The 27,588-nt window shown below is 47.0% G+C and overlaps 7 protein-coding genes and 1 non-coding gene across 12 annotated transcripts; 4 read left to right on the top strand and 4 right to left on the bottom strand.

Moving 5' to 3' along the window:
- Positions 1 to 388: 388 nt before the first annotated feature.
- On the bottom strand, positions 389 to 1,297 carry LOC108031493 (acylphosphatase-2). The gene is made up of 4 exons (XM_017104986.3): positions 1,016 to 1,297; positions 943 to 959; positions 732 to 841; positions 389 to 681 (listed from the first exon to the last, which is right to left on the bottom strand). Exons 1-4 carry the CDS (start codon positions 1,230 to 1,232, stop codon positions 564 to 566), a joined length of 462 nt encoding a protein of 153 aa, XP_016960475.1. The 5' UTR covers positions 1,233 to 1,297; the 3' UTR covers positions 389 to 563.
- A 261-nt stretch (positions 1,298 to 1,558) lies between these two features.
- LOC108031491 (uncharacterized) lies at positions 1,559 to 3,190 on the top strand. The gene is made up of 3 exons (XM_017104984.3): positions 1,559 to 1,813; positions 1,886 to 2,302; positions 2,365 to 3,190. Exons 1-3 carry the CDS (start codon positions 1,672 to 1,674, stop codon positions 3,051 to 3,053), a joined length of 1,248 nt encoding a protein of 415 aa, XP_016960473.1. The 5' UTR covers positions 1,559 to 1,671; the 3' UTR covers positions 3,054 to 3,190.
- LOC108031490 (ubiquitin-associated protein 1) lies at positions 3,071 to 5,351 on the bottom strand. Its single transcript, XM_017104983.3, has 3 exons — positions 4,315 to 5,351; positions 3,464 to 3,886; positions 3,071 to 3,399 (listed from the first exon to the last, which is right to left on the bottom strand). Exons 1-3 carry the CDS (start codon positions 5,233 to 5,235, stop codon positions 3,274 to 3,276), a joined length of 1,470 nt encoding a protein of 489 aa, XP_016960472.1. The 5' UTR covers positions 5,236 to 5,351; the 3' UTR covers positions 3,071 to 3,273.
- Positions 5,352 to 6,631: 1,280 nt separating this feature from the next.
- On the top strand, positions 6,632 to 8,204 carry LOC108031495 (probable cytochrome P450 6a14). Its single transcript, XM_017104988.3, has 2 exons — positions 6,632 to 7,776; positions 7,838 to 8,204. The coding sequence occupies exons 1-2, from the start codon at positions 7,032 to 7,034 to the stop codon at positions 8,161 to 8,163; spliced, it is 1,071 nt and encodes a 356-aa protein (XP_016960477.2). The 5' UTR covers positions 6,632 to 7,031; the 3' UTR covers positions 8,164 to 8,204.
- A 696-nt stretch (positions 8,205 to 8,900) lies between these two features.
- Trnas-aga (transfer RNA serine (anticodon AGA)) lies at positions 8,901 to 8,982 on the top strand. The gene has a single exon. It is a non-coding gene; the product is annotated as a tRNA-Ser (tRNA).
- A 284-nt stretch (positions 8,983 to 9,266) lies between these two features.
- Positions 9,267 to 11,677, top strand: LOC108031473 (uncharacterized). The gene is made up of 3 exons (XM_017104934.3): positions 9,267 to 9,783; positions 9,862 to 10,417; positions 10,491 to 11,677. The coding sequence occupies exons 1-3, from the start codon at positions 9,319 to 9,321 to the stop codon at positions 11,645 to 11,647; spliced, it is 2,178 nt and encodes a 725-aa protein (XP_016960423.1). The 5' UTR covers positions 9,267 to 9,318; the 3' UTR covers positions 11,648 to 11,677.
- On the bottom strand, positions 11,671 to 27,580 carry LOC108031472 (HEAT repeat-containing protein 5B). 5 transcript variants are annotated; one of them, XM_017104933.3, is made up of 8 exons: positions 27,432 to 27,580; positions 20,119 to 20,535; positions 18,416 to 20,056; positions 18,066 to 18,339; positions 17,906 to 17,938; positions 13,752 to 17,490; positions 13,042 to 13,062; positions 11,671 to 12,624 (listed from the first exon to the last, which is right to left on the bottom strand). In XM_017104933.3, the coding sequence occupies exons 2-8, from the start codon at positions 20,454 to 20,456 to the stop codon at positions 12,299 to 12,301; spliced, it is 6,372 nt and encodes a 2,123-aa protein (XP_016960422.1). In that variant the 5' UTR covers positions 20,457 to 20,535; positions 27,432 to 27,580; the 3' UTR covers positions 11,671 to 12,298. The 5 variants fall into 5 exon arrangements, with proteins under 5 accessions (XP_016960422.1, XP_016960417.1, XP_016960418.1 ...); XM_017104928.3 differs by lacking the exon at positions 27,432 to 27,580 and adding an exon at positions 22,844 to 23,206; XM_017104929.3 differs by lacking the exons at positions 13,042 to 13,062; positions 27,432 to 27,580 and adding an exon at positions 22,844 to 23,206.
- On the bottom strand, positions 24,730 to 26,345 carry LOC108031474 (mucin-5B). The gene has a single exon (XM_044095627.2). The coding sequence runs from the start codon at positions 26,089 to 26,091 to the stop codon at positions 24,775 to 24,777; it is 1,317 nt and encodes a 438-aa protein (XP_043951562.1). The 5' UTR covers positions 26,092 to 26,345; the 3' UTR covers positions 24,730 to 24,774.
- Positions 27,581 to 27,588: the final 8 nt, after the last annotated feature.

The raw sequence follows: 27,588 nt of genomic DNA, 5'->3' as shown, positions 1-27,588 counted from the left end.
AACCCAGTGGGATTCTCTCATTTTCAATGCGCGGTCTTACTAGTCGATATTTGTTTAAATAAAATAATCGAATTATTGGTTTATGTTAAATTGTTTAAAATTACGATTTAAGAATTTAATAATTTTCTTTATTTGTTCATGGGGCGGTCCACATTTGTATGGAAATTTAAGAAGTCCTGGAGGGGGACTTCGATTATTTGAAAAAAAATGTTAGGCATACATGTCATATGAGTAATTGTTAAGACATTTTTAACACGATTCACAAGTTGTTTCACTCAGCAAGGTTAAGGAGTGAAAACAAGATTTAATTTTATTTATTATTTATTTAGATAATTATCTGCTAAGCAATTATTTATTTATGCCTATAATAAACGAACTTGTGGGATCCTTAACTAGTAACCAATTTTTGTTTTTAATACAACCATAATTGAATAAAATATAAAATTAATATTAATTTTGATTAAAAAATATGTGACCAAATCAATAAAAATCGGCAAATAAGGACACGTAAATATGTCAGTGCTCAAATAATACAACTTCTTCGGTTTTCAATGGGAAACAAACTAATCCACCACAATCGAGAAGTTGCTGAAAGTGAACTCGGACAGTTCAGTGGTGTCGCCGAAGATGCACTTGTCGATTCGGCTTGTGGGGCTGCCGGTGTGCTTTAGCCAGAGGCGCCTGTGGAAAACCCATTTAGTACCATCAATGGGCTACTGAAAGTCACTTACATGGACTCAAAGGCATGTTGATGCGCTTGAATTTCACCCTTCACCGTGTTTTCAGTGGTGTTCTTGCACCAGCCCCGAACGCCCAGCTTCTGCGCTCTTCGTAAGGTGTACTATAAGTTGGAAGCAGAATATGAATAAAGTATAAGGATAGATAGCTAGGTCCTGGGCTATGGAATTCAGCCTGTATTATTAGCCCTCCGCAAGTTCTTACCATTCGGAAGGAAACGCCTGTGGGGGTAAATAACTAAGGATTACTATTATTCGTTGTGGGAGTAGACACCTACCCTGCACTATCCCGAAAACTTCGAATTGGCAACTGAAGACCGGTTCATTGCTCCTATCCGTGGTCACCCTCTTTTGAAACTCGCTATGAGAAATTCTTTTAGGATCCTCATTGGTTTCGCTTTTGGATTCTTGGTTGGATTCCACACTTTTTTCAGGGGTCGCAGAGGGAATCGTTACTCTACGCTTTCCCTCAGTTTGGGTCTCGTTGGAGGTCATTTTTCAACTCGTTTTTTAAGATGTTTACAGCGGTCAACTGTCAAAAAGCGATAGATCGATAGACGTCAATTGATAGCCTTTTCTGGGTCACCCTATATTTCTAACGGGCTTCGCTTTATTTCAGAAATTACAATTCAAATAAATGTATAAAATCTGAAAACAATTGGAGTTAGTACGTTTATTGATTTTGATAAGAGCCAAAAACTATGTAATTAAAATTTTAAAAACTGTAAGTAAAACCGCCAAAAAAGTATTTATAGATCTAGCTTTTTTTCAACGGCCGATAGGCGCTGTTCGGTAATCGAATCATTTAAGAAGGTTCACTCTGTGGCCAAGGCGGTTCGTCGGAACCAGTTCCGACCTGGCTTTGAACAAAACAAAAATCACCTACAAAATAGTGCAGTACGAGTAATATTACGCCGAAACTACTTAACGCACTATGCATACCCTGTACGCGCTGCTCAAGAACAAGCTGAGCGATGTGCATCCGCTGCACAACATAGACCTGGAGCGGGATGTGGCCTACTTGAAGGCGGTGGTGACCAAGGAGATGGAGCTGCAATTCGACGCCAGCGAACTGGGTGAGTGACCCTCCGCCACAAACTGCTGCCCATTGTCCCCTTTGTGCTAAGTCATCTGCTGCGCACTTGCAGAGATCATCCACCACGGACGCGTGCTGGAGGATGCGGACACCCTCAGCCGGTCCCTGCAGCCGAATGCCGTCATACACTGCTTCCGAAAGGTGAAGCGCTACTCGCCGTATGTGCCGCCAGCGGCCACAGAGATCAACACGAAGCACATCCAGGAGCTGTTCTCGCTGACCTCGCACCTGCAGATCAGCGTGACCTCGCGGTTCAACATCCTGCAGAAGATACTAGCGGAGTATCCGGAATTCAGGCGCAATCTGGGCGCCCAGGCGCTGATCCGCGACTCCGTGCTGTTTAATGTGTTGCACGAACCGGAGGTGGTCCAGAATCTAGTCAAGGATTACCCCCTCATCTGTGAGGCGGCTCCTTTTATTGTGGACACCATTCGCAAGGAGCTGGCCAGAAATAGCTCTGCCACTCAGTGTAAGTTTAGCCAGCTGTTACTCCTGCGGAGTCCTTAAAACTTGTCCATTTCCCTTTTCCAGTTCAAGAGCAGGCCGCCTCCGAGTCCACCACTTCGTCGGAGGAGGAGAATTCCCTGGGAGCAGGCAGCAGCAGCAGTGGTGGAAGCAGCAGTACCGCCGTGGCAGCAGCTGCGGCTGCCAATCGGCGCGATGAGATGGCGAACATCCGACAGATCAGCCGCCAACAGTTGGCCAACGCTTTGGCTAATGTAACCTCGTTCAACTCTCTTTCGAATATTGCCCAGCGAAATGCAGATGAGGCACTGCAGGGTGATGAGAGGCCTCGGACCACTTCGGCGCCTTTGGGTGGAATTGGAGGCTCAGCGGGAACAGGGGCAGCAAGCAGCAGTGGAGCCAGTAGCAGCGGTTCCATCTCCTCGGAGCTGTTCCGCAATGAGCTGGCCCGCGCTTTTCAATCCCTGGCGCAGCAGCAGCCACCGCCAGTAGAGAGCATGGAGGTGGAGACCGGTGGAGCACCAACCGCAGATGCAGTCGTCACAGCTCCCGCCGACGATGTGGATGACGAGGACGATGGTGGTGATGACAGCGACGTGCTGCCACGCTGCTACCGCCGACATCGGTTCACCGAACAACTGCGCACTATGGCCGCCATGGGCTTCATCAATCACACCCAAAACGTCAGTTATTTGGAAATTTCCGATGGAAATGTGGAACACGCCATCAACCTACTGATGTTGGGCATGAACTGAGAGGGATCGGGATTGACTAACTTTACTGACTTATATTTATTCTGCTGCTGAGGATTCTGAAGCATTCAACTCCCAACTTAAGCAAGGAATATCTCACGAGAACTTGTAATAATTAAAAATACATTTAGAGGAGTCAACTCATAAGCTTTTAGGGCGTAGGATGCAGGGTGAGGGCACGGGTAAAAGCTGGCCGTATCAAAAGGTTTTCTCCTAAATTGATCTAGTTGATTAGATAGTCCAGCGCCTTGTCCTTGTTATTGTTGAACTTGAGAAGCGCCGCCGAGATTTTCGATTCGTCAAAGCCCAGGTCCATGAGCTCGCCTAGTGGGATAAGGTGCTCGATAATCTGAGGATAGAGAAAATTTCCAGTTACTCCAGTTACTTTTGAAAAGTGTCTTACGGGGACAGACCTTTTTATCATCGATGCCGCACAGGCTAACCACCTTTGCTACCCGTTCGAGTGGAAAACCCATGGTACTGATTCGTTGCGCCAACTTCTGTGCCGGTCCAGCCAGCTCCCTAAAGGAGTTCCTGTCCACGGCCACCGGCATCTTCGGCTGCTGCTCCTCGTTGTGGCTGTGCAGGCGAGTGCGGCGCTTTTCCGCCTGCTGCAGCTCTGTCTTCAGCTCCCGCAGGATGTCGGGCACACTCCTCGACTTGGTGGCCACCTCGTCCTCCGACTGGCTAAGGGCCAGCACGGAGGAAGGCGTTGGAGGCACCATCAAATGGCTGGGCGTGCCAAATCCATTGACATTGTAGTGGTTTTGCTGTTGAAAAGGATGCTGCTGCGGAGAGTAGTAGGGCTGGTGGCTGTAGCCCTGCATGTGGTACACCTGCAACCAAAATAACTTCGCAGGTTAAATCTCTATTTGAAAGACAAAATAAAAATTCGTTCCTTCAAAAAGGTACGATTATATTTAGAATATGTTCGATTTTCTAGGAATATTTATCTTATATATGTATATTGTTACTACTCGTGCTTCAAAAAATCATTTTAATTGGTACCAACAAAATAGTTATAAAAAGTGGTATTTTTAAAGTATTTATTTTTAATAACAATTTTAAAGAAAACAAATCAAACTAAAACTGTGAATGAGTTTATGATTTGCTCTTTTATTAAAATATGAGAGTATGATATTACTATGTTAGGGCTTCACTTGTTGGTGTACAAACGAAGTAACAAATACAAATAAATAATATTTTCCCAGAATCCAGTTAATAGATTAAGGCCAAGTGTTCTAACTACTCAATAGGGTCCCACCTGGAAGTGCTCCGGTTTATGCAGCTGCTGCTGGGCGGAAGCGCTGTACATGGGCGTGGGGTATAGAGTCGTGGGTGGAATGTGGCTGGGCTCCCTCCTGCCCTCATCATCATCACAGTGAACATGGAAATTGACGCTGTCGAGCGTCGCTTTGGTCTCCGCCAGCGTGGTCATCGTCAGCTCTACAGGAGCTGGCACTTCCTGCTGGGGCTGCTCCTCCTTGGGACAAACTTCCTGCTGCGTCTGATCACCCTGCTGTTGCTGTTGATCCCTGCGCTCCTCCATCTGGGTCTGGTGCAGCACCTGGGCGAGTATGTCCAGATCGTTGATGGTCTTCAGCTCGATGTTGTCGAACGGCGTGGAGTTCATGTTGTACTCAAAGTCCGCATAGTTCAGGGAGCTGTTCCTCTTGTGCAGCGTCTGCGGGATAGCCACTGGAGTGGCGCTCAGTATGGTGGGCTGCAAGATGGTGTGGAAATTGCACACGCCTATTGACTTTGGTTCGTGCGAAGAGTCGCGTGACTCAGTCGGGGTAGGAGGTGGCTGCTCCTCCCCCTTCCTTTCAGGGTTCTTCTTCTCCTGCTCCTCCTCCCCCTCGTCCGATGACAAGTCGTCCGCACTGGGATAGTCGACTGCTCCAAGCATCTCCTTCTGCCTGGCCTCCAGCGCCCGTTGACGTTCCTCCTTGCGGCGCTCCTGGCGGTTGGCGAGCTCCTCCCGCTGTTGGCGACGCATCTCGCGCCAGCGCTGGGCCTGACTCACCACCGCCCGCTCCAGCTGGAAGTCATACTGGTAATCTGGGTGATCCTCGTAGTAGTCCTCTCGGAACTGCGACAGGCGGTTCAGGGTCGCCTGTGGTAGGTGAAAGACAGCAGGCGGGGGTTTGTAGCGCTCAACTATCTTGACCGGGACATCGTCCATGTTATGCTAGCGCATTCACCGCGAATTTTGTTAATTAAGTTGCTACTACGCGTTTTTTCTCTCTGTTCTCTTTTGTTGTTTCCCCGAGCAGCAGCGATAGGCGATAGGCAGTGTCATCGGTCACTGCTGATTTGCTAATTTCAGCTGGTAATCGGTTTTTCGTTAGGGATGCTCTGTCTACTAACGGTATGCAGGGAAGGGCAGGGACGTAGCAATGGGGGGCGAATGCGATTAAAAGTAATTATTAATTTACTTTATCTTAAATGATTTCATTTTTGATAGAAAACACGGAAAGATCGCATTTGCTTAACCTTAAGCCTTCATAAAAATCTTTTTCGAAGGTAGGTATGCTGTTAATAGATAACCGGGTAGGCAATAAGAAAAGATAATATATAAAATAAATTTAAAATAAGCATCAATATTTTTAATTCCACTTATCCAAGATCAGAGGAAAATGGTAATTTTATACGTATATGCTATATTAAAACAACTTAAAAACCAAATGCTGTTCAATATATATTTATTTAAAAAAAAAGAAGAAGTACAAAGTCAGAACGTGTAGTCCAAAGTCAGAAATGTAGTTGTTCTCTAACATACTTAGTTAGTATGCAATGTTTGCACAAAAAGAACAATACTCCAAAATGCAGTAAAGTTAGATTTTGGTGAAGATCTATGACTTTATCGACTTGATATGTTAAGTTGATATGTTAAGTGAAAACTGAAAAGTGTTTTCTTAAGCTTTTCTGATCGGGTCTCAGCGGCTAAAGTTCTGGATCTACCGCCAAACAATTTTACGTCACCCACCATGACTACAATAACAAAACCGGTAGATAAGCTGCAAGCCAATATTTCACACGGGGTTTCCTATGCCGGCAAAGCGCTTAGTACTGCTGAAGGGAGCGTGCCAATATCAACACTATCGTTTTATGGGCTTAGCGTAATCATGAAAAATGATGATTCAAATGAGGCAATATATAGTGAATACTTACTTATTTCTAGGGGTCAGTAACTACTTAACGGGTATGATAAAATAGGTAACGCTTTCCCTTAATAGAAATGTAGAAAGAATACATTTTCTACTTTTTTTCTTAAATTTTTTTCTTGTTTGGCTTAAATTTAACTTTAAAATAAGTATTTTAATCTAATTCTTTATAAACTCTCAAAAGATTTAATATCCAACACTGACGGCACAGATAATACTATTAGAGATAGCAATTACACACTGTTTTTAATTGCCTCTAATTAACTGATTAATTGAGCGAATATGTTTAATAATTTATAAGTATTTGAGAGGGCAAACAATTTGAAAGTCGTAGAAAGCTTTCCAAAAAAGTATTATCGTCATGCTTCGAGTCAAATTCAACAGTTGGTACTGCGCGCTCATACAGCTAAGGCGGTTAATTAAAATGTACATTGCTGATATTAAAATACTCGCAAAGTTTAAGTGTAAATGTTTAAAATCGGGTATCACTTGACTTTTGGAACGCTTCCCTCAGCCATGTTAGTTTCTACAGAAAGGCACAGCAACGATAAGAGTTTGTCCAAAGCTTTGTAAGGGTATAAAGGCTGGACCTGTTTGGCTTTATTTTCAGTGTCCCCGGTTGTTTAAACGGGAATAGTGTAAAGTGACTGTTTATAATGTTCGTAACACTTGTCCTCTTCGGCGCGCTCCTGGCCTTGGCCTACAGCTTCTACCACAACACCCACAGCTACTGGACCAGAAAGGGTGTTCCCCTTTCCGAGACATCAACCAGAGGATATATGATCACTTCAAGGGGACGACACCTCTGGCGGGAATGTTTATGTTCGTCAAGCGAACCGCCTTGATCATTGATCTGGACCTCATTAAGCAAGTGCTTATAAAAGACTTCAACTACTTCCAAGATCGTGGGGCCTTCAATAACCCGAGGGACGATCCGCTGACAGGACACCTCTTCAGCCTGGAAGGTGACGAGTGGCGAGCGATGCGGCACAAGCTGACCCCTGTGTTCACCTCCGGAAAGATTAAGCACATGTCGGGAGTTGTCGTGGAGGTGGGTCACCGCCTCTTCGATGCCATGGACAAGGCTGTCACAGTCTCTAGGGTCGAGGATGGCGATGTGGAGATCAAGGACCTGTGTGCCCGGTTTACAACCGATGTCATAGGTTCGTGTGCCTTTGGCCTGGAGTGTAACAGCCTCCAGGATCCAAATGCCGAGTTTCGAGCCATGGGGCGCAAGCACTTTGAATCGCGTCGTCATCCCCAGATAGTGCATTCCTTTATAATGACCAATGCCAAGTTGGCTAAAAAACTGCGGGTTAAGATGTTGCCCGATGATATAACTGACTTCTTTATGTCGGCCGTCCGGAACACCGTCTTCGTAGCCGGATTCGAGACCTCCTCCAGCACAATGTCCTTCTGCCTGTACGAGCTGGCCCTCAACCAGGACATTCAGCAGCGAGTGAGGCAGAAGATCGACAGCGTGCTCAGTAGCACGGAAGGAGGCGAAATAACCTATGATGCGCTGGCCGAAATGACTTATTTGGAACAGGTGCTGGCTGGTAAGTCCCATGGGTATACCCTAAATTTAAGTATACTAAGGTGTGTTCTCTTCTCCCTTAGAAACCCTGCGGAAGTACTCTATTGTGTCCCACCTCGTAAGAGAGGCCAATCGAGACTATAAAGTTCCCGGCACAGACATTGTCATAGACAAAGGCAGCAATATCTTGATTCCCGTCTATAATATCCATCACGACCCTGACATATATTCCCAGCCGGAAAAGTTTGATCCCAGTCGCTTTGATCCGGAAGCAGTCAAGTCGCGGCACCCGATGGCCTATTTGCCCTTTGGAGATGGACCACGGAATTGCATTGGACTGCGATTTGGAAAAATTCAAGCCAAGATTGGTTTGGTTTCCTTGCTGCGCCATTTTAAGTTTGCAGCATAGAAACGCACCGAAGTTCCTTTAATAATGTCAAAAACCTCTCTCTCTTTTGAACTTGTATCAAAAAGCAATAGGTTCTTATACGATCTAAATCCTGTAATATCTTTATATTGAAAATACAAGTGATTTCTAATCAACATAAATGGTTTCATATTTTCTGGCCATCGGGTAAAATTCCACTAAAACTTTTCAATTTTCGCTGGGGAAAGCAGGCAAAGCCTTTGCTTAGTATTACTACGTTTTTTCATTATAATCAAACTTTTTCTACGCGTCAACATGATCAAAACAAAACTGATAGATAAAGCAGCTAGCTATTATTCATTCATTATATGCCAAGAAAATACTTAGTAATGCTGAAGAGAGCACGATAATATAACTTTTGGCAAACAAAGATTGTAGGTGCATTGTAAAAAACAAGAATTCCCCGTGTGTTTTGAGAGTTTAATACAGGGGCGGATCTGAAGCAAGATTTTGTAAGCTACTATGGTGGCGTGGGGCTAATTGTAACTATTTGAGGTATTTCCCTAATTTACAGAATATTTATATATGTAGAGATTATTCCTTCTCCAGTAAGGCTAAAAAGGCAATAATAAAAATCCGAATCTTTCACAGTGCTCGATATCAGCAAGTCCATAGCCTATAATACACCATACTATCTCTGAGATAATTTTAAATAATTGTATAAGCAGGTTAGCTTTTTTCCACCTCTTGAGATTCTATCCGCGAAACACGTCCATCAAGCAGTCGTGGCCGAGCGGTTAAGGCGTCTGACTAGAAATCAGATTCCCTCTGGGAGCGTAGGTTCGAATCCTACCGACTGCGACCAGAATTTCTTTTTTTTCTTTACGGCCATTATAAATTCTGTTATTAAATTAAAGTCCTTTATAAATGCTTTATAAATGTTTTTAAGTTTCTAAATTTTATGTTCGTTTTTTTTTTAATCTGTAGTTTTAACATCACAGAGATATAAAGATATAAAATACAAACATCACCTACAACTTTCAATGATACATCTGACGGAAACTCCATTCAGCACTTTATGGAATACCCTTAATGTATTCCAACAATCGTTATCGGTTTGTCCAAATCTCGCAGTATGACCGTACTTAAAAACAAAAGGATTGTTTATTAAACAAAAAGCAAAACAAATCGTGCGCGATGGATGTGGAGGACCTGCGGCTGAACCAGCAGCAGCTGCTGGCCGAGATCTCAGCCCTGCTGCAGAGCACCGTGGAACCCAGTGACAACAACGCACTGCTGCTAAATCAGGAGCTGCAGAGACGCCTCCTACAAGTCCGTGCCCAAATCCTGGCCATGCTGCAAGCGGTTCGGGAACGCTTCGCCCGGAACGAAGAAATCTTGGTGCGCCGACTGAAGCCACGCGCCAAGTTTGGCCCGGATTCCCTTAACCTGACCATGAGCGGAGCGATACTTCGGAAGGGCACGTTCCGCTTCAAGGGCAACATGTTCTTTCGAGACGTCGACGGCAGGAGCTGTCCAAATAACGAGGACTACGAGGAACGCTGCCACACGGAGATGTTTCCCACCGACTTCGACATGCACTCCCGCCACGTTTGGACTCTGCTGGACAAGAAGAACGTGATCATGGGGATCAAGCAACAGGTGAGCGGGTCTTCCGAACTTTAATATTATAAATCTCTACCTAAAATCATTAAAACCTGGTCATGTTAATTTCGACAGTTACTTGATCACAGCGCCCACAAGACAAACACAAAACCCAGCAGTAGCCTAAAGCGAAAGCCAACCGAACGGCACCTAAACACGCTGGTCAGTCTGCTGGCCACGGCGGATAGCAGCTTTAGCATCGACTGGAACCAGATAAGCACCCTGGACCTGGAGTATCGACACTCTCCGTATAGCTGTGAGGCCATGTGGCGGGTCTACCTGCACCCAGAGCTTAGGCGCGACGATTGGGCGCCGGAAGAGGATGAGACTCTGGTGACAGTGGCCTCTGCTAACCGGTTGCAGAACTGGGAGCTGATAGCCTCGTCGGTGGACCGGCGTTCCGACTACCAGTGCTTCGTCCGGTTTCACACCGCCCTGCGACATCTGCTGGAGCCGAAAGTGAACTCTCGGTGGAGCGACGAGGATAACGACAGGCTCCGAGAGCTGGCTGAGAGGAACACATCGAACGGCGTAATTAACTGGAGGAAGGTAATGGAGTACTTCCCAGACAAGTCCAAATCGACGCTGATTGGCCGTTACTACTATGTGCTACATCCCAGCATCAGTCACGGTGGGTAATCCGAATATTTTAAAATATTTTAAGCCTTTTTAAAAGTTTTCTCAATTCTCTTTCAATACTACAGAGCCCTTTAGCACCAAAGAGGATATGATGCTGTTCGCCGCCGTGGAGGAGTACAATGGCAAGTTCCACTGCTTTCCGCGATCCCTGTTCCCAAACCGATCCTTGGCCCAGCTGCGAACACGCTACCACAATGTTCTGGCACAGCGCAACAAGACCGACTCTTGGTCGGTGCAGGACGACACGCGGTTGATGAGCTTCGTTACCCAGCACGGAGCTTCTCAGTGGCTGAACTGCGCCAATGCCTTGGGCAATCACTCGCGAACCAGCTGTCGAACGCGCTTCTTGGTCATTAAGAAATTCCTAGAACAGAATCCCGATGCCAAGGTAGAAGATTTGCCTCGCCGGCGATCGAAGAAGGTGCCCTTGGTCACTTCCGATAACTGGGCTCAGCGTTTGCAAGAGTGGCAAGAGGACCCGGATTCGTTAGTCACAGCTGAACAGATTAAAGGGCCACGGATACGAAAGCCCAACCCTAAAAGGGCTAGGATCGATCGAAATGCAGAAAATACGACCAAACTTTCCAAAGTCGACGTAGAACTGTGCGAGTTCTTCAAGTACAGCTACAACTTGCCACTGACAATTCCAACAAACTTCCCGCTTCTTAAAGATGCCCGTAATCTGGCTTATGTGGTCAGGGCCTTAAGTTATAAGCCTCCAATCCGTCCCTCGCTTCTTCAGAACATCTCCTTGCCAACCGAGCTGCTTAAGTGCTACAATATCATGATGAGGAACCTGCCCGGTGATGAATGCGATTCAAAAGGTGTTCTTCTACCGCCCAACTGGTCCACCATGATGGGCTTCCGAGCAATGTGCATTCTCTCCGGCGATTGCCGCAAGGAGGGGAAGGAAGCCCCGATTTGCGAGTATAAGGAATCTGCGCCTCCCATCCAGCTTTTCCGTCATCGACTGCGAGCTCTCTTCTACCGCACCACTCTTCTCAGTCGCTTGGAGACGCAACTCTTTTCGGATTTACCCACAGCCTTAGTGTCCCTGCAACGACCCACACCACATTTTGAAACACTGGGTGTCGAAGTTCTCTTAAACGACCCCGAACCAGAACCAAAGAAGAATCTGAAATCAGAGCCGCTCAGCGAAGACGAGATGATGAATTTGAACACAGTAAAGCAGGAGGTGGAAATGGAATATATAGTTCCATAAGGATTGTTAAGTACATGCATAAGTTTACAGTTAAGCTTTATAAGTTTTTATTTTTACTTTATATCGCGTTGTATAATAATTCATTACAATAGCTAACAAATAATTTATAAACTTGTAGGTACTTTCATTGTGTTTCACATATAGCAAAATCAAATGCTGGACCGCAGGAGTACCCTAGCGATGTGCATTAGGGTGGCTCGAGTTTCTGAATTTAATATAAACAATTATTGCTTCTGTTTGTAAAGGTCAGGTCTTACTTTAAATCTCATTTTCCATTGGATAAATGTTGTATTGCAAAAGATTCACCAAAATAAGGAAATACAATTTTTAAAGCTTTCAGTCAAAAGAAAAAAATTGTTGGTTGATAAAAATCTTTAAATATAACTGGAAGATCACTTCCTTGACTGGTTTCTAAAAGCTGCTTATATAAAATGTATAATTTGCAATATAATAGTCGTTTCGAATTAATCCTTTACATCAGATGTTGAAAAAGCTTAAGAATTGCCTAAATATTAACTTCAGCTGCTCACATTCAATGTCAAAAGAACCGATCCATCCTATTGTACAAGGGGTAGCAATTAATTGCAAAGCATTTTTTCGATAGCACTAGCAGTTTGCGGACTAATTTGTTCGATTTCCCAGTAGATCAACTCATTGGAAGTTACTGAAGTCCGTCTTTAGCTTGATCGTGGGCTTCTGTGGCTTGGCCAGCAGGTTCCTCTGCGCCTCGGTGGCCTTCTGGGCGATGTTGGCCGACTGCTGTTGACTGCGAATGGCTGCTTCCAGTTTCTGACGCAGCTCTGGTGTTTGACCCATCAGGGCCTTGAACTCCTGCGGGTACTTGGGACCGATCTTCAGTAGCCACTGCAGCGCCTGGTCGTGTAGCTGCCTTTGGTACTTGGGAAGCGTCCGTAGGCGACTGGGCTCGGCCAGGAATCCAATGAGCACGGGAACCAAGAGGGTCAGCATTTGTATGTCTGTGAAGAGGAGGCAGGATAACCATTAGTATTTAAGTCGGGTTAAAGACTTAGTTGCAAACTAAACATCCGTTCACTGAGATGGACAAGTCGCGCCATCTGGTTACATCTCACTCCATACATGCAACATTTAAAGCGTGTTTTATTGTTCGCCAACTAGAACTAGTCGTTCAGCTATTCTATGGATTGGTGCATTGAAAAACATCGAGTGTGCAATGTACGATGCATTTCAAAAGTACAAGACAGTAAAAATGTTTACATCTGGTGATATTTATACTACATAATAAACAAATTTAATTTATTAATTATTGAAATAAATAAAAAACTGTTTTATTTTACGGTTTAAACTGTCTTATATATCTGAAACGTTTCGTCGACATAAAAGATGTGAATTTTTGATCGAGCTCTTCTATTTACCTTGTAGCAAGTTCATGTTTCCTAACGTTTTTTTAGTGTTTAGTTAATGGTTTGTGAGTTGATTAAAAGAGAAGACAGAGAAAAGAGCAAATATATAATAACGAATTTCCTTTTCTTGTCTGAGAAGGGTGCGGTTCTTAGTAAATGTTACTTAATCAATATTTTGCTGCGTTTGAAGAGACATTTAAAGAAAATAGATTCGGATGACAGAGCAGCCTAATGGCATATGCAAGGCTATGCAAATGTTTGGTTGGAATAGGGATAGTGTCAACTATAAAGGCGGGACTAGGGGTATCGCTAGAAACTATATTCTAAAAAGGGGGTACTCCTGTGAATATGATAGTTAGAGCCCAGTAGCCCATTTACTTCAATCAAAAGACGTACAGAACGAAAATCTTATTACCAAAAATGGTTCTTAGCATGTCTTGCTTATGCATTTAATTTAGAATTTTCAAAATTTGTTTTTACAGAATTTACGGTAATCCTTGGCTGAGGCTAAAAGTATTATCAATCCGATTCGAAGTCTTAAGACACATACAATTTATAGCGCCTATAAAAAATGAATGAAAATTCCAACTATTCCATATGATATATTCTACTTTAAAGTCTTTCCAGATATTTATATTTTCCCTGACACACCCAACAGGAGTACCCCAGCATCCTAAAAAAGTTCCAAAATTTAGATTTCTTGAAGATACCCATTCACTTACGATGCTGAGGCTCCGACAAGTCTATCAGCTGCTCCACGGTGATAATGCTCTCAAGGGTGACCTGTAGCTCCAGCTCGCTTGTGGGCACCTTGCTGGACTCCGCGTACAACGACTCGATCATCCTGGGCGCGAGGGCGTGAATGTAGGGAGTGGCTGTCTTTAGTTCCGCCCGCGCGAATATCGATCGCGTGGTCTCGATGCAGCGCAGCTTTACGGAAAGGTGTTCCGACTGCAGGCATTGTCGGAAGTGATTGATGCACGGGTATTGCAGCGATGGCGTGGCCACCACGGAAGCTGGCGTATGCAGGATGAATACAGCGATGGCCAGCAGCATTGTGACCTCGTCGACTTTCCTCTCCTCGTTATCACCAGCGGTTTTGGTAAGATCCACAATCGTAGCTAGTGCACTTTGAAGCAGCTGCTGCCACTCCTCGGATGTTTCCTCCACTTTGGCCCACTTGTGGACGCAAACGGATCGCAAGCATTGCAGGGCAGCCTTCACAGCACTAGTGTTTGCCAGTATGGTACTGTCTATGGCCGACTTGTTGGCGATTTCCTTAACGATGCTGGTGGTCATGTACAGGACGGTGGGCAGGATTGCTAGGGCACCTTTAGGAGTACACAGATCCAATAACTGCTCGACGCACTGCAATCCGCTGGCCACCAGCAGGCCGTTGTCATCACCCAGCACCGAGAAGAAGGAAGAGCCAGTGGCCATTTTGGCGTAGGCAAAGTCCAGCTGCAAGCCGGAGCCACCAGCTCCCTGTCTCGTGGGATTCATAGTAGGTATTTGGCGGACAAATAGGCAGAGGCAGACCTCCAGGACGGCGTAGACGTGGGAACTTCCAGGCTGCATGGAATCATCTTCGCCTAGCCGCTCTCCACCTTTGCCGTCCTCGGAATTAGCGTTATCGTCCCGTTTCCTCTCCAAATCTTCCTTCGCAGCGCGGATAGTTTGCTTCAAAATTTCCACGCACAGCAGTTGCACCAGCAACTCATCTCTCGTCAGGATCTGGCGGTGTAGTACGTGACAGAGTTCAATGGTTAGGGCTCGATCCTTAACCAACTGCCTCCTCGCCCAGTCCGAATCGAAGATGCTGTGCAGCGAGCGTAGACAACTCACAATGTTCTTGGGTCTCTCAGAACTTCTCATGCTGCAAAGAGCCTCCATGCAGATGCCAAAGATCATGTGGAAGCGATCCGCTGACAAGGAACCGTGGGTGATCTGGTTGTTGTTCGATTCCGCAGCCGTTTCACTCGTGTCTTGATGGCGGGCAAAACCCTCATCCCTCAACCAGAGTGCGGAGGCGTACAGGATTGGGGGCCAACTGGTCATATAATGTGGTTTTGACGAGTTAATTGTATCCGTAGTGTAGAAAGCGCCTCCGTCGTGAGGGAGTTGGGACTGGAATTCCGCCGGAAGCAGCAGCAAGGCATGATCCTTCATGGCACTCAGCCAGTGAGTGGACAGATTGTGGAGCTCTGGTTGCACTAATCCTAGGAGACTCTCTCCTCGACTGTCAGGAACATCCTGATCTGTTTCCAAGTTGGACAGGGATTGTAAGCCGGACTGCTGGGACTGGAGATTCAGGAGGGAAGCAGGAGCCTTTCCATTCCCTAACATGGCAACAATGTATACCTCAGCCCAGGCCTTAAGGATGCTCAGCTTTTCCAACGTAGCCATTGATTCGTTGTACAACTGAGTGCTGTTGGTTTTTGAGGAGAGCTTGCTTAGGGAACTCACTAGCAACTGGTGAACTCTTCTCAAGTCCCCAATATCGCGAGCCACTCCAGAGCCAATCCATGCGGAGCAAACTTCACAAGCAGCAGCCGTCACATGGGATGGCGTATCCTGCGCAAAAGCAGGACGCAATGCTGCTCCCACCTGAGCCTGGAACTGCTCCAACAGAAGATGGCCAGGGAACTCTGGTTCTGGAACGTTAGCGAACCGATCGATGATCTCTTGCAGGGTGCGCAATCCTTCCAATCTTAGTTGGTCCGAGTCCGATGTGGCGGCCATGAAGGACATTCGAATCAGTTCCGCCAAATGCAGAATTAGGTAATCCCCGCGAGAGCGAATGAGCTGCTGTTCCTTGGCCTGCAGGAGATCAAAGTGCACGGAGCTGGCGGCCTCGCAGCTGGCGATGATTCGTCGGACGCACTGGGCGGCAAAAACACGAGTAGGCCACCGCGGCTGCACTGCCGGGTGGGTGGAAGTGTTTTCCTCCGCTCGGTATTCTGTTACATCATCAGCATACTCCTCCTCCTCGTCTTCTTCCTCATCATCTCCACCAGCGTCCTTGCCCTTGCCTGGTTCTCCGCCAGCGGGATCATCGTTGAGTCCTCCTTCAACAGCTACGGTTAACACATTCTTGCAGAGACTCAACCAGAAGCTCAGATTGTCTGCAGCTAGCATTTGCAGCATTGAAGTGAGTGTATCGTGAATGTTCCGCAGCATTTCTGCATCTGTCTCGGTATCCAGAAGAGAGAAGAGCAGTCCTGGAAGTCCGTACTCCGTTATTACTAAGTCCGGAAGTTGTTCGGCGTTAATGGTGAGTGCTAGGTCACACACTTCCTTAGCTTCCCGATGGGCCAATTGCCGGAGACAGGAAACTGAGGCCTTGCGTAGTATGAAATAGTTGCAGGGCAGCATTCCAACCAACGTGGGCACCAGCTCCTCCAACTGCAGGGATTTACTGGCGAAGAGATGCAGCTGCTGCAGGCAACCAATGGCCTCTGCTTGCACCAGAGGATCCGCGTGCGCCTGAAGAAGAGCTGCTGAGCTGAGGAATGATCCCTTCATGCTGGCCACTGCTCCGCCGCCTCCTTGCAACTCTGGTCCCACGGTGGTGATCAAAGCGTTCACTACGCGACCCACGCACTGGTGCACATCCACGTGGGCATGGGGAACGGTAAGAAGGAGTTTTAGACATAGCGTCAAAGTGGCCTCCACATAGCCACGGAACATCGGTCCTCCGGAGTCGGCAATCTGCGCCAAAGCATACAGCGACCAAGCCTGCACTACAGGCGAGGCACTGTCCTGACCCAAGGCCAGCAGGATGGATACACTGGTACTCAGATGCTGCGACGAGCCCATGCCACCCACATAGCGATGCAGGCATCCCAGGGCGTGCGAATGTCCCGTTCTTGTGACGACATCTCTGGCAGACTTTAGTTTATCAAAACTATTTTGAGCCAACTCCGCGGTGAAATGAGAATCTCCCACCACCTGGGCCAATCTTCCCAAGGCCTCTCCAGCCGCGCATCGTATGGTGGAATTGGCACTTGTCAATGAAGCTACCACCAATGCAGTGGCGCTCTTTCTTACATCCTCCTGGCCCAAACTAGTCTTGCTATCGGTAAGATTCTTCAGAGCGCACAGCAGAGCCGTGAATATGTTCATTTGGACGGCTTCTTGGCGACTGCTCTTCGCCTGCCGGATGCACTCGGCAAAGTGCTCTAGCATTTGCAGCCTGTGCTTGTTGGCGACCTTGGGAAAGATGGTTCCGTAGAGTGTCACTGCCATGTCGATCACAGCCACTCCGAGGGGTAAAGGTCCTGGGCACTGCTGGGCCTTGCTGATCAGCTGAATGTTGTTGGCCCCGTTGCTTCCAGAGGATGTGGCTGAAGCTGGGCCTCCGGCGCTGGATCCACTGCCCTGGGCGGACCAGCTGGGACGGTAGAGGCAGCATGGGTCGTGCTCTAGGGCGCCAGATCCAGCGGCGCTATTGGGTTGCAGCTAAAGGAGAAAAGAGTCCACATTAGTATTTTGATATTTAAGCAAAACAAAAACGAAAACAATATTAATGAAATAAGGTATCAACGAGGCGCTGCAAAGGCTCAATGGTCATGCAAGTAAAAAAATAATACAAACAGCAGCTCCCAAAAGAATTTCCTACACTTTTTTAATCTCCAAAAAAATAGTAATGTTCTTACTGGCTTTGAGTTTAGATAATGTTATTTAAACACTACATTTAAACTTTATTTTATGAGATTTGAACTCATGAGGGGATAATTTGGAAATTTATCGCAACTTCCTTCTTTGTAGTCATGCAAAAAGAACAAAAATCAGTTGAAATAAAAAAAAAAAATAAAAAACAAAGTTCGCAGAAAAGGGAAACAAACATTCCCAGCAATTATTGCACACCACTTACATGCTCGCCATCGACTTTGCGATTGGGCTCCATCTTTGGAAATGCACAATTATAGAGAGAAGGGTGGAGAAAACATTGAGAAGGGTTTCACGGATAGGCAGTTGGTATGGAGAATACACGCACAGAAGACAGGAATATTGTACTCCCAAATATAACCCACCTGATCCTCAATGGTGCGATGGTTGGTCTCCTGCAGCCAGGTTCCCAGAATGATAGAATCGTCGCCATGACAGAGCGTCCGCAGTAGTGAGTTGGTGGTGTTGGCTGCGTTATCGGACAGGGTGAACTCCGAGACGAGCATGCGAAGGAGATGAGTATAGGAGGCCTCCAGGGCATTCGCCGGCAGCAGGGTTAGGGTCTCGAACAGACGTAGTCGCACCATGGCTGCCGGAGCCTTCAACTGGGTGCCATAGCTCTTGAGGACAGAGGCCAAACTGGAGAAAATAATGTACACACGTTAGCATGGTATATAAATAGCAATATTCCAAGAACATTCGAAACATTACTTACTTGACCAGCATTGCCAGGGCGCTCTCGATGGGCGTGAGCAGCCGCCTGGTTATGTCTTCGTTGACCAGATCCGGACAATTAAGCAGGAAGCTGTGCATCACGGAGAGAGCTCCAGCTCTGCCCTCAAGCGTCACCTGCCAGGTGAAGGCATCGCCGCGCGCCTTCTCCGACTCCAGCTCTTTGTTAGATCGCGGGAACGAGTTCCGCCATAGCAGTAGCATCCGCGGCAGCAAGCCCTTGACCACTGGCGATCCCAGAGTCATGATGGCTCCGATCAACAACCAACCGGCCTGGGTGCGATGCAGCGACATGCGGCTATTCTGGGAAGCAGATCGCAGCAGTTCCTCCGCGCAGTTGAACACGACCTTGCCCTTGGTGTGGGGAATGCCCAACGGCGAGTACCGAACGCTTCCCAAAATGGCCGCCAGAGCGCAGCTATATCCAGCGATTGCTTCCGGCGAGGATCGCATCTGCTCGATGGCCTCCACGAAGCGATCGATCAGGGGGGTGATCTGTCCAGGAACAGCCACACAAGCGCAACGCAAGCACCAAGCGGCCGCCAAGCGGGCAGCTGCACAGGGGTGCACCAGAACGGCACAGGTGGCATCTATGGCTTGCAGGGACTGATCTCCCAACAAGTTCTGCGCGGTGGTTCCCAGTCCAATGAGCAGGGAACTCAATTCCTGCAGGGCGCACACCAGCAAATGCTGACTGAACAGCGTTTCTTGATTGGAATCCTTGGCGTTCTCGGGGTTGAAGTCAATGGAATTCATCTGTTTGGCCACGAGGTGGACCAGCTCCTTGCAAGCAGCGCTTTGCGCCTTTTCGCCCAGCATCTTGCCAATCGTCGATCGGAGTATAAAGTTGATGCACTTGCGCGAGTACACGGCGTCCACGTGGGAGCAGGCGGCCTTGGGATTGGCCACTAGGTCCAGAACATGTGCCAGAAACGTGCTCAACTGTCGCTCCAGCCAAACGCTGCCCATGGTTTGCACAAAGACCACGTAAGCATGGGTTACACCAACACGAACTTCTCGATTGACTCCAGAACTTCCTTTGATAATCTCTCCGGTTCCCTTGAGAAAAGAGGCTCCTCCGCGCAGAAAACCGGACATCAGGATGCCCAGAGCTTCGTCCAGGGAAACCAGACGTTGAGCAGCGCCCTTGGCCGCCTGTATGGCCACCGCCTGACCCTGCTTCTTTTTGCCTGTGGCTGCCTCTGCCAGCTGTTGGGTGTAGGCCAGAAGTGTTCCGAGCAGCTGAGCCACCGCGCATCGGACTTCGTAGTTGCTACCGTCGAAGGCACGGAAGCACAGGGTTCCCAGACTCTCCAGCTCAGTCTGGTAGAGGAACGGCGCACTGTAGATCATCTTGAGGATGCAGCGGGCGGCGGCCACTCGCACGGCCATCACTCGGTCCAGCAGACAGTGCTTGGCCGCCTTGTAGATGTCCTTGTGCACGTTGGCAATGGCGGTGCCCATGCCAGCGCTCACCTTCTCCAGCGTGTGCATGATCTCGATGCGCGCCTGAGACTCCGCGTTGCGCAGGGTGCGAATAAGGATCTGCACCGTGTCCTCGTAGGTGCGGCCCATCATCCGGCCCAGCTTTTCGTACATCGAGCCCAGGACGCAAATGGCGGCACTGAAAGATAGAGATTTGGATTTAGAATTCGTGATACACAGCTACAATCAACCTTTACTCACAGCTTTGTGGGCAGGTAGCTGGGCGAGTCGTCCTTGTTCTTGAGGATGTCGTTGCAGGCGTTGACGGTGTCAAAGAGCATGAAGGTGTCGCCGACGGAGAAGAGCGTGGCCAAGGCGCTGGCGATGAGCTTGCGAATGGGCGGACCCGGGGCACCCTGGATGCGTTCCGAGAGCTGCTGCACCAGCTTCTTCTGGCTGGCCTTGATGTCCGGCTTGGAGGCCAGTGGCAGCGCCTTCTCCAAGTAGCGCAGCCATTCCAGTTCGAACACCGGCCGCTTGTGCTCGGGCAACTGCTTGAGAGCCTCCTCGTTGAGGGTCAAAGTGTGGGCGAGCTCCATCTCGGATGATGCCTCCTCCTCGGCTTCCGAACGTCCCCTTGCGGATGAGGCGGCGAATGGGTCGCTGTTTATAAACGATCTGCAAAGCGGGCGGGAAACAAAAACAAAATAAATTGCGGAATGTTTCATCAATTAAACTCAACATATGGTTGAAGAGTGTGTTTGGGACTGTTCGTGGAGAGACTTTGACCTTGCCATTTGATTCTACCCATACCGACAGCTGCATTTTCGATTATAATGATCACATTTCAGTCTTTGTTTTAAAATTTAATATTTTGCAATAGAGTTATATTCGCTACGCACAAAAAAATGTACGTAAAACTGACCAATATTTCCAATAGGTCATACGGTCACGACAAACATTTAGCTTCAGACTCTTGTTAATTCTATTATTAATAATAAATATATTTATAGAATTTATTTCCGAAACACTGCACCCAACATATGTATTTTAGAAAAAGTTGGGGCTAGTATATCCAGTGACCCAAATATTTACGATTAGCGAAAGCGAATATGCCCCAGAAGCTTGCAAGTAGTAGGCATAACAATCACTTTACGGAATAAGTGGAACGACTGAGGGGGTACCGAGGAGGGGTTGCCCTGGTATTGCGAGGAACAGCATGCATCACTCGATCTATATATACGGCGATGATGACGGTGATGATTACTATACCGAATTCAAGCCAAAAACATATTCATATGCATCGATACGCTGGCACGCGTCGAACGGAAGCTGCACTGGGAAGTCCACCCACCCACAGCCGCCCTATTTTCTTGTTTTATCCACACACCCACTCACATTCACTCGCTTCGCCTTTGATAAGTGCGGAAAGTGCTGTCGCCTTGGGCTCGATAGCAGCGCCCATTGACACAGATGGCGGCAAAGTCAAGAGGAGCCAAATTATTAATCCGAAACAAAGACTTTTCCTCGGGAAAATCGAAGGGGCCTGAGGGCAGGCGGCCCTTGTCCTCGTCATTTGCGTTTGATGTGCGAAATGATGTCCGCCGGCAATGGGTAATGGGGCTGCCGAGCCAAAGACAATAGAAAGGAAAGGACGTGTGGGAGGTGGTCTAGAATTTTAATGGACTGGGGCGTTGTTACACCTCGGGCCTCGGGCCGCCTGCAGTATGTGTTCCACTGGGAGCACACAAGCACACAGGATTGCATCATTACTTACATTAAGTTTCATTATTTGTATTATCTTTTATAGTATCATCAAACACCTGGGTATACTCAGTTGACTACATCCTTTCTGACTAGATCCTTTCTAGATAATATAAGTACACTTTATTAGCAAGACTTAAAACACCATCATCACATTAATACTAATGATGCTGATTATTATTATTAGAAATAATGTCGCTAAATTATTATAATAATATCGGTCATTTAAATTAGCACAAATTCTATAATATTAGAGCGAAGAGTATTCGAATCTTCAGAGTCCTAAGCTCTTGAAAGATGATTTCATGCTTGTGGAAAGACTTTTTCAAGAGTATGTGCAATTTCCTATGACTAATTGTCGGGCTTTTTAAGGGATCCCTGACTTAGGGGTTCTAGACGCCAAGGGGTTTCGGTTCGTTGCAGCTCCTTTCTTCTGTTTCTTTGTTGTCTTTTGGCTTTGTTTGCGGTTTGTGCCTCAAGTGGCGTGTGTGGCATGTTGCACAAGGGTACAAATTTCCGTACTGCATACAATTTCACTCAAAGTATTAGCACTAACAAAAAGTTAATAAGTAGATTCTTATAATACTTTACAAATTGATTTGTTTATTTTTTTCATTTTTAAGTTTATAATTTCTAAATTAAAAATAAACCGTGAAGTTAAATAAAAATGTTATTGTTTTAAAATACATTTTTAATAATGCTAAAAAAAAGTAAAAATTATATAGCCATTTATAAAGCAACTAAATTATGCTAGTAAATGTGTTCTATGAGTTCCTTAATCCTCAAACGCTTTCATAAAAAAAACAGTGAAACCCTATGTGCTTTTTTTTGACCACCTGGAATACCAATGCTCAGACCTATTTTCTTGACCGCAGCTGTACGCACACACGTATAAGGAGCCATAATCCTCTGGCGTGAGGACACCGAACCATTGACGTCTGCAGGCTCGAGTTACATAAGACGCTGGCGGGCTGCTGCACCGCGCCCTCCCGCCCACTGCTGCGGCCCACAAAAGGAAAACAAGTAAAACCTGTAAGGTGCAACAAACTAGAATCAAGAGTCCAAGAACCAGCCGCAATCCAAATCCCGGCTAGACTTGTCCCGTGGCAGACGGCACTTTAGGGTGACCCGTTCGCCGGTGGGTGGTGTTTTCCTTCGGTGGTGGGTTGACTTTTCCCCTTCCCACCCCCTTTCGGTTGTTTTTGTTTCTTTCTGCATTTACCTGCGCGCCTCCGAGATAACTTTGCGCAGAAACTGCGGCGTGCGTGCAAAGTTTAAGTTTTCCATTGTTGTGATTTGCTGTGTCTTCACATTTCCAGAAAACTTTCTTCGCCTTTTCTTTCGCCAATCTGCAGCAGCCTGCAACTTTCACACAAATCGATAACTTTTCCAGCAGAGCACTTGTGCCAAGTTTTTCGCTGCTCCAGATGGATAGGTTTCTGGTGCTCCCGGCTTCAATTGAACAATTAGTTCTCCAATAACTTGTCACTCGATGTGGCGTCAATTGCGAAAAGTAAAACCGAATTAGAGGAGATTACAGGCGGAACTACTAGGAGCAGAGCAGAGCCGCTTACACTTGCTACGCGCACCGAGTACAAAAACAAAATGAAATCAAAGAGCGCTGGCGAAAGGCAAGCCACCGACTGGCAGTCGCGCTCTTTTGATACCCTTTCCGGCGAGTATGGTGGCCCTCACACACAGTTTGGGGGAGTTGGGGGAGTTTGTATACCATACATCTTCCTATGTATATTGCCAACCATTTTTGTAAGTTTAAATAAATAATTAATTATAAATAATTAATAAAATAATCCCTAGAAAGTATAGTTAAATGCAAATATTATGACTGTAACTAATCAAACTAATATTCATAAAACAATAACTAAATTGTTATTAAAAATGTTTGATATCCATTTTCTGATCCATATCCAATTCTGATCATAAGAAAGAAAATATTTTTAATAAATTGAACTAAAAAAAATTGTGCAAAAAAGTCTTAACTTGGCTTATAATTTTTCAATAATAATATTTACTGCTTAATATAAATTGTTGACCCTACGTTAAATCAACAAAAGGGAAAAATGTTTGCTTATAAATTCAACTTGGTTTATCATTCTTTAATATTATTATGTACAAGTTAATATAAACAGTTTGTTTATATATGCAAAAAGAAGGGTATTTTATGTAGGGTGTAATAAAGAGTTCGTTTCAATGTGAGAGAGTGCAAAAACAAAATAAAAAAACAAAGAGCGCGTGCCACTGTGTGGGAAAGAGCGTGAGCGACGGAGAGAGCGTTAGTGAGAGGGTGGCGCGGACAAAGAGCTTAAGTGGGTGGCAAGAGAGCCCCTGGTGGAAGACAGCGGGAGAGAGAGGGGTGATGACGTCGCATCGCAGCTGATGCAGCAACAAAAAACTGTGGCAGCAGCAGCAACAATTTGCAGCCGGCTGACCCGTGATAGATAACACATTAACACCGATGTGAACCATGCCAATGTGTCACTTAAGTCACTTGGCCAACGTGGTGTTAATGGGCGGGGGGAGGGGCAGGGCCGGGGGTGTGTCCCGTGCCCAATGTCCTGCTTCCTTTGTGCTACGAGGACATTTTCCGTGACACATCCGGCGGCAAAGGGATTGCCCAGCGGCAGATTTAGGGCACCCTAAACTGCTATAAGTCGGTATTAAAGTCATATAAATTGCAAGAGCTCAAATTTATGGTCAAATACCAATAGAGAATTATTCAATTATCTCTAACTCTAAGAGACATTACTAAAAGCAAACCAAATATATGTATGAATATTAATTTACACATAAATAAATGACTCACTGTAAGCTCTGAGATCCCTCATGCTCGTTATATTATGGAAAATTGCCTACAAAAAACGAGTTGTTTCCACTCGTTAAAAAGCCATAAAATGTGGTTTTATACTTCGTTACTTTGTGGATCTGCTGGTTCACACATCCTCAACGCTCAACAACAACCAAGACTGGATTACTCTCCATGAGTATAGTAACGCAGCACTTTGTTTCCTCACTAAGTTTTCAAAAACACTGGCTGAGTCCACTATTCCCTGAATCCAGACTTCATAATATTATTACTCATATACACACGGATAAGGTCAACTGGTCCCTCGACTTTATTGCGACTTATCTAGGAGCTTAAGGTAGAAACTGCATGCTGGGAATAAAGGCCAAGGCCTTGGACGTGGCGCTTTTGGGGTTGCCCAGATCTTTGACGATCCCCTGGACGCGGGCCACCACGTCGCTCCGCTGGACATCGCCCCGGTCCAGCATCCTTTGGAAGAGGGTGTGCAGTTGCCTGGCCGAAGAGGCCTGGGACAACTCGTGCAGCTGCTCCAACAGGTCCTCCGAATATCCCTCGTACTTGCTGAGGTTTGCCGCCTTGGCATCGCGCTTCAGGAGATCGTAGACCAACAGGAAATCCACATAGGGCTTGGTGGGCGGCACCCTCTTCTTGCCCGCTATCGAAGTGGTGCTCCACCGATCCATGGCGGACTCAACATCGAAGGCAGCCCTGCCGTAGTTATCGTCGTACAGGCGCAAGAAGTTGTCCAGCGATTCCACATCATTGGTGAAGTCGTGACGCTCGTTTTGTATATCCCGGATCAAGGACAAGGGCAACGAGTCAAAGTCCGCATCATCATCTTCGATTTCATCAAAGATTGTTTGGCCTTCCACCGCCCTTTCCGGAGGGGAAACTGGTGCAAAGATTCCTGGGCGATGCGACACAGTGGGAGGAAAGGAGGGTCTTGCCGTGCTGGACGTTCTCTGGGGAGGCTGCCACCAGCTTGGCGCTTGCCAGGCTGAGCCCAAAGCTCCTGTTCCACTAGGCCTCCTGGTGGTGGTGGTACTCGTCGTGGTGGTGGTGGTGCTCATCCTGGTGGGCAGTGGTGTAGATGGCCGGGCACTAGCTGTCGTGGACTCCGTACTGAGAGGCGGTGGCGGACTCGTTACCCACCAGCTGGGCGCTTGCCAGGCTGAGCCCAAAGCTCCTGTTCCACTAGGCCTCTTGGTGGGGGTGGTGCTCTTCGTCGTGGTGGTAGTCCTCATCCTTGTGGGCACTGGGGTGGAGGGCGGCGCACTAGCTGTTGTGGATTCCGGTGGCGGTGGCGGTGGCGAACTCGTTTCCCACCAGCTTGGCGGTTGCCACCAGACCGAACCCAAAGCTCCTGTTCCCCCAGGCCTCCTCGTGGTGGTAGTCCTCGTCCTCGTGGGCAACGCGGTGGATGGCCGCGAGGCCGCTGTTGTGGCTTCCACTGCGTCATCCGCACTGAAAGGCGGTTCCACTGTGGTGCTGGAGAGCGGCTCATACTGGAGCAGGTCTATGTAGTAGGCCAAGGCCTGCATGGAGGCGGGCAGGTAGCTGGTCAGCAGGTGCGCCGGCGCCACTAGGGCCACTCGGTGACCCACTAGAAGCACCACCAGCAGTGGACAAAGCGTTAGCCCACTGCGCATTTCTGGCTTGTCTTACTCTCTTCCGGCGGGAACGGTTTGCTCTGGGGGAATGGAGGCACGCAACTGAAGCTACTCTTCCCAGCAGCCAGCGAGCATCTGTAGTTGGCCCTGTATCTGTCTTTGTCCCCGTATCTGTATCTGGTTTCCAAAATGGTGACAGCGGCTGCGGTTGTAGTTTGTACTCTTTCAGTGGGTATGGCCAATTGGGGAAGTTTCGAATGTTTAGGGGCAAAATCAGCAGTTGGCGGGTTCCTAAGTTACCTTATCTTAAGGCCTATACTGCAAGGATTAACCTATAGATTGGTTAGTATTATGTTATATAGACATGTCCTTAATGTTCTCGAGAATATTTCTCTGATAGATCTGAGTAGTTTAAAAAAGGGACTGTAAAAATATAGATTTATTGTAAAAGTAACTTTTACGGAATTAGAGGAAACATCGCTTATATCAAGCATTCTACATTGTGAGTCGTTACTATAATTCTTTTCTAGAGTACTTAGAACGTCGGTGATTCATTTCCTCTTTTCACCTGCTCTTTTTTGGGGGTTTTGGCAAACTTGTTGAGTGGAGAGGCCAGCGACCGCGATCGCGGCTTGTTGCGTAAATTTTGTAACCGTCGGCGATCGGCGCAGGGAATGTTGTTCTTGGAAAGAGTGAAAGATGTTCCGTTGCCAAAAAGAATAACCAGTTTGCTCATAAATATGCAAAAGTACACAAACGCAGGCGGAGCAGCGACGTGCCGCCAATAAACCTGAATTTGGGTGCTTTACTTATCTGGACGCAGTACAAAGGAACTTTACATCAAGTGAAATGCAAGTTTTGATTTTGACCAGTTTGAGATGCACTCGACTGCAACCCAGTTTGACGGCCACTGACGATCGCGGAGAGAGCGAATCCTCTCTCTTACTACTGAGAACAGCTGTTAAGGCAACTGTGTATCCAGTTACTTGTTCTACCTGTGTGAGAAGCATTAACCTGTTGTTGCTGCTGCTTCGGTGTTCACTGGCTAGATGAGTCTCCGTTTTCGCTTTTTTTCGAGCAAATTGGAGCAAGGTAAACGGGTCAGCATAACGGGTTGCCTACGCAAATTGTGCCACTAGCTTTTTAGCACACACATAGCGGTGTCTCACGCGCACACCTGTACGTTTTGCATTTCCACTTCCGCCCCGAGCGGCGGTCAATTCCAATTAGCACTTAGCACTGTCTATTTGTTGACGCGTCAGAACCGCTGCACACACACACGCAGGTACCATTTTCCCAGTACACTCCCACACCCAAAACGGCCCCATGCAAATGCTAGCTTTGGTATCGTTTCGGGCGAGTTTTCAGGCCCAACTCACCGTTTCACTTGGTGCACTGACGGGTTTACACTTTAAATCGCGCACTTCACATGATTAATGCTTTTAGTTTAAATGAGAAAATGCATTTTTCACGAATTTTCACTCGCAGCGCACAGTTAGTTGTTGGTGTAGGCTAGCTCGATAACTTGGCCGATAG

The sequence above is a fragment of the Drosophila biarmipes genome, chromosome 3R (assembly GCF_025231255.1).
Source record: "Drosophila biarmipes strain raj3 chromosome 3R, RU_DBia_V1.1, whole genome shotgun sequence".
NCBI classification, from domain to species: Eukaryota; Metazoa; Arthropoda; class Insecta; order Diptera; family Drosophilidae; genus Drosophila; species Drosophila biarmipes.
Note: the sequence above shows the minus strand (reverse complement) of the source record. Positions and strands in the feature narration are given on the sequence as shown.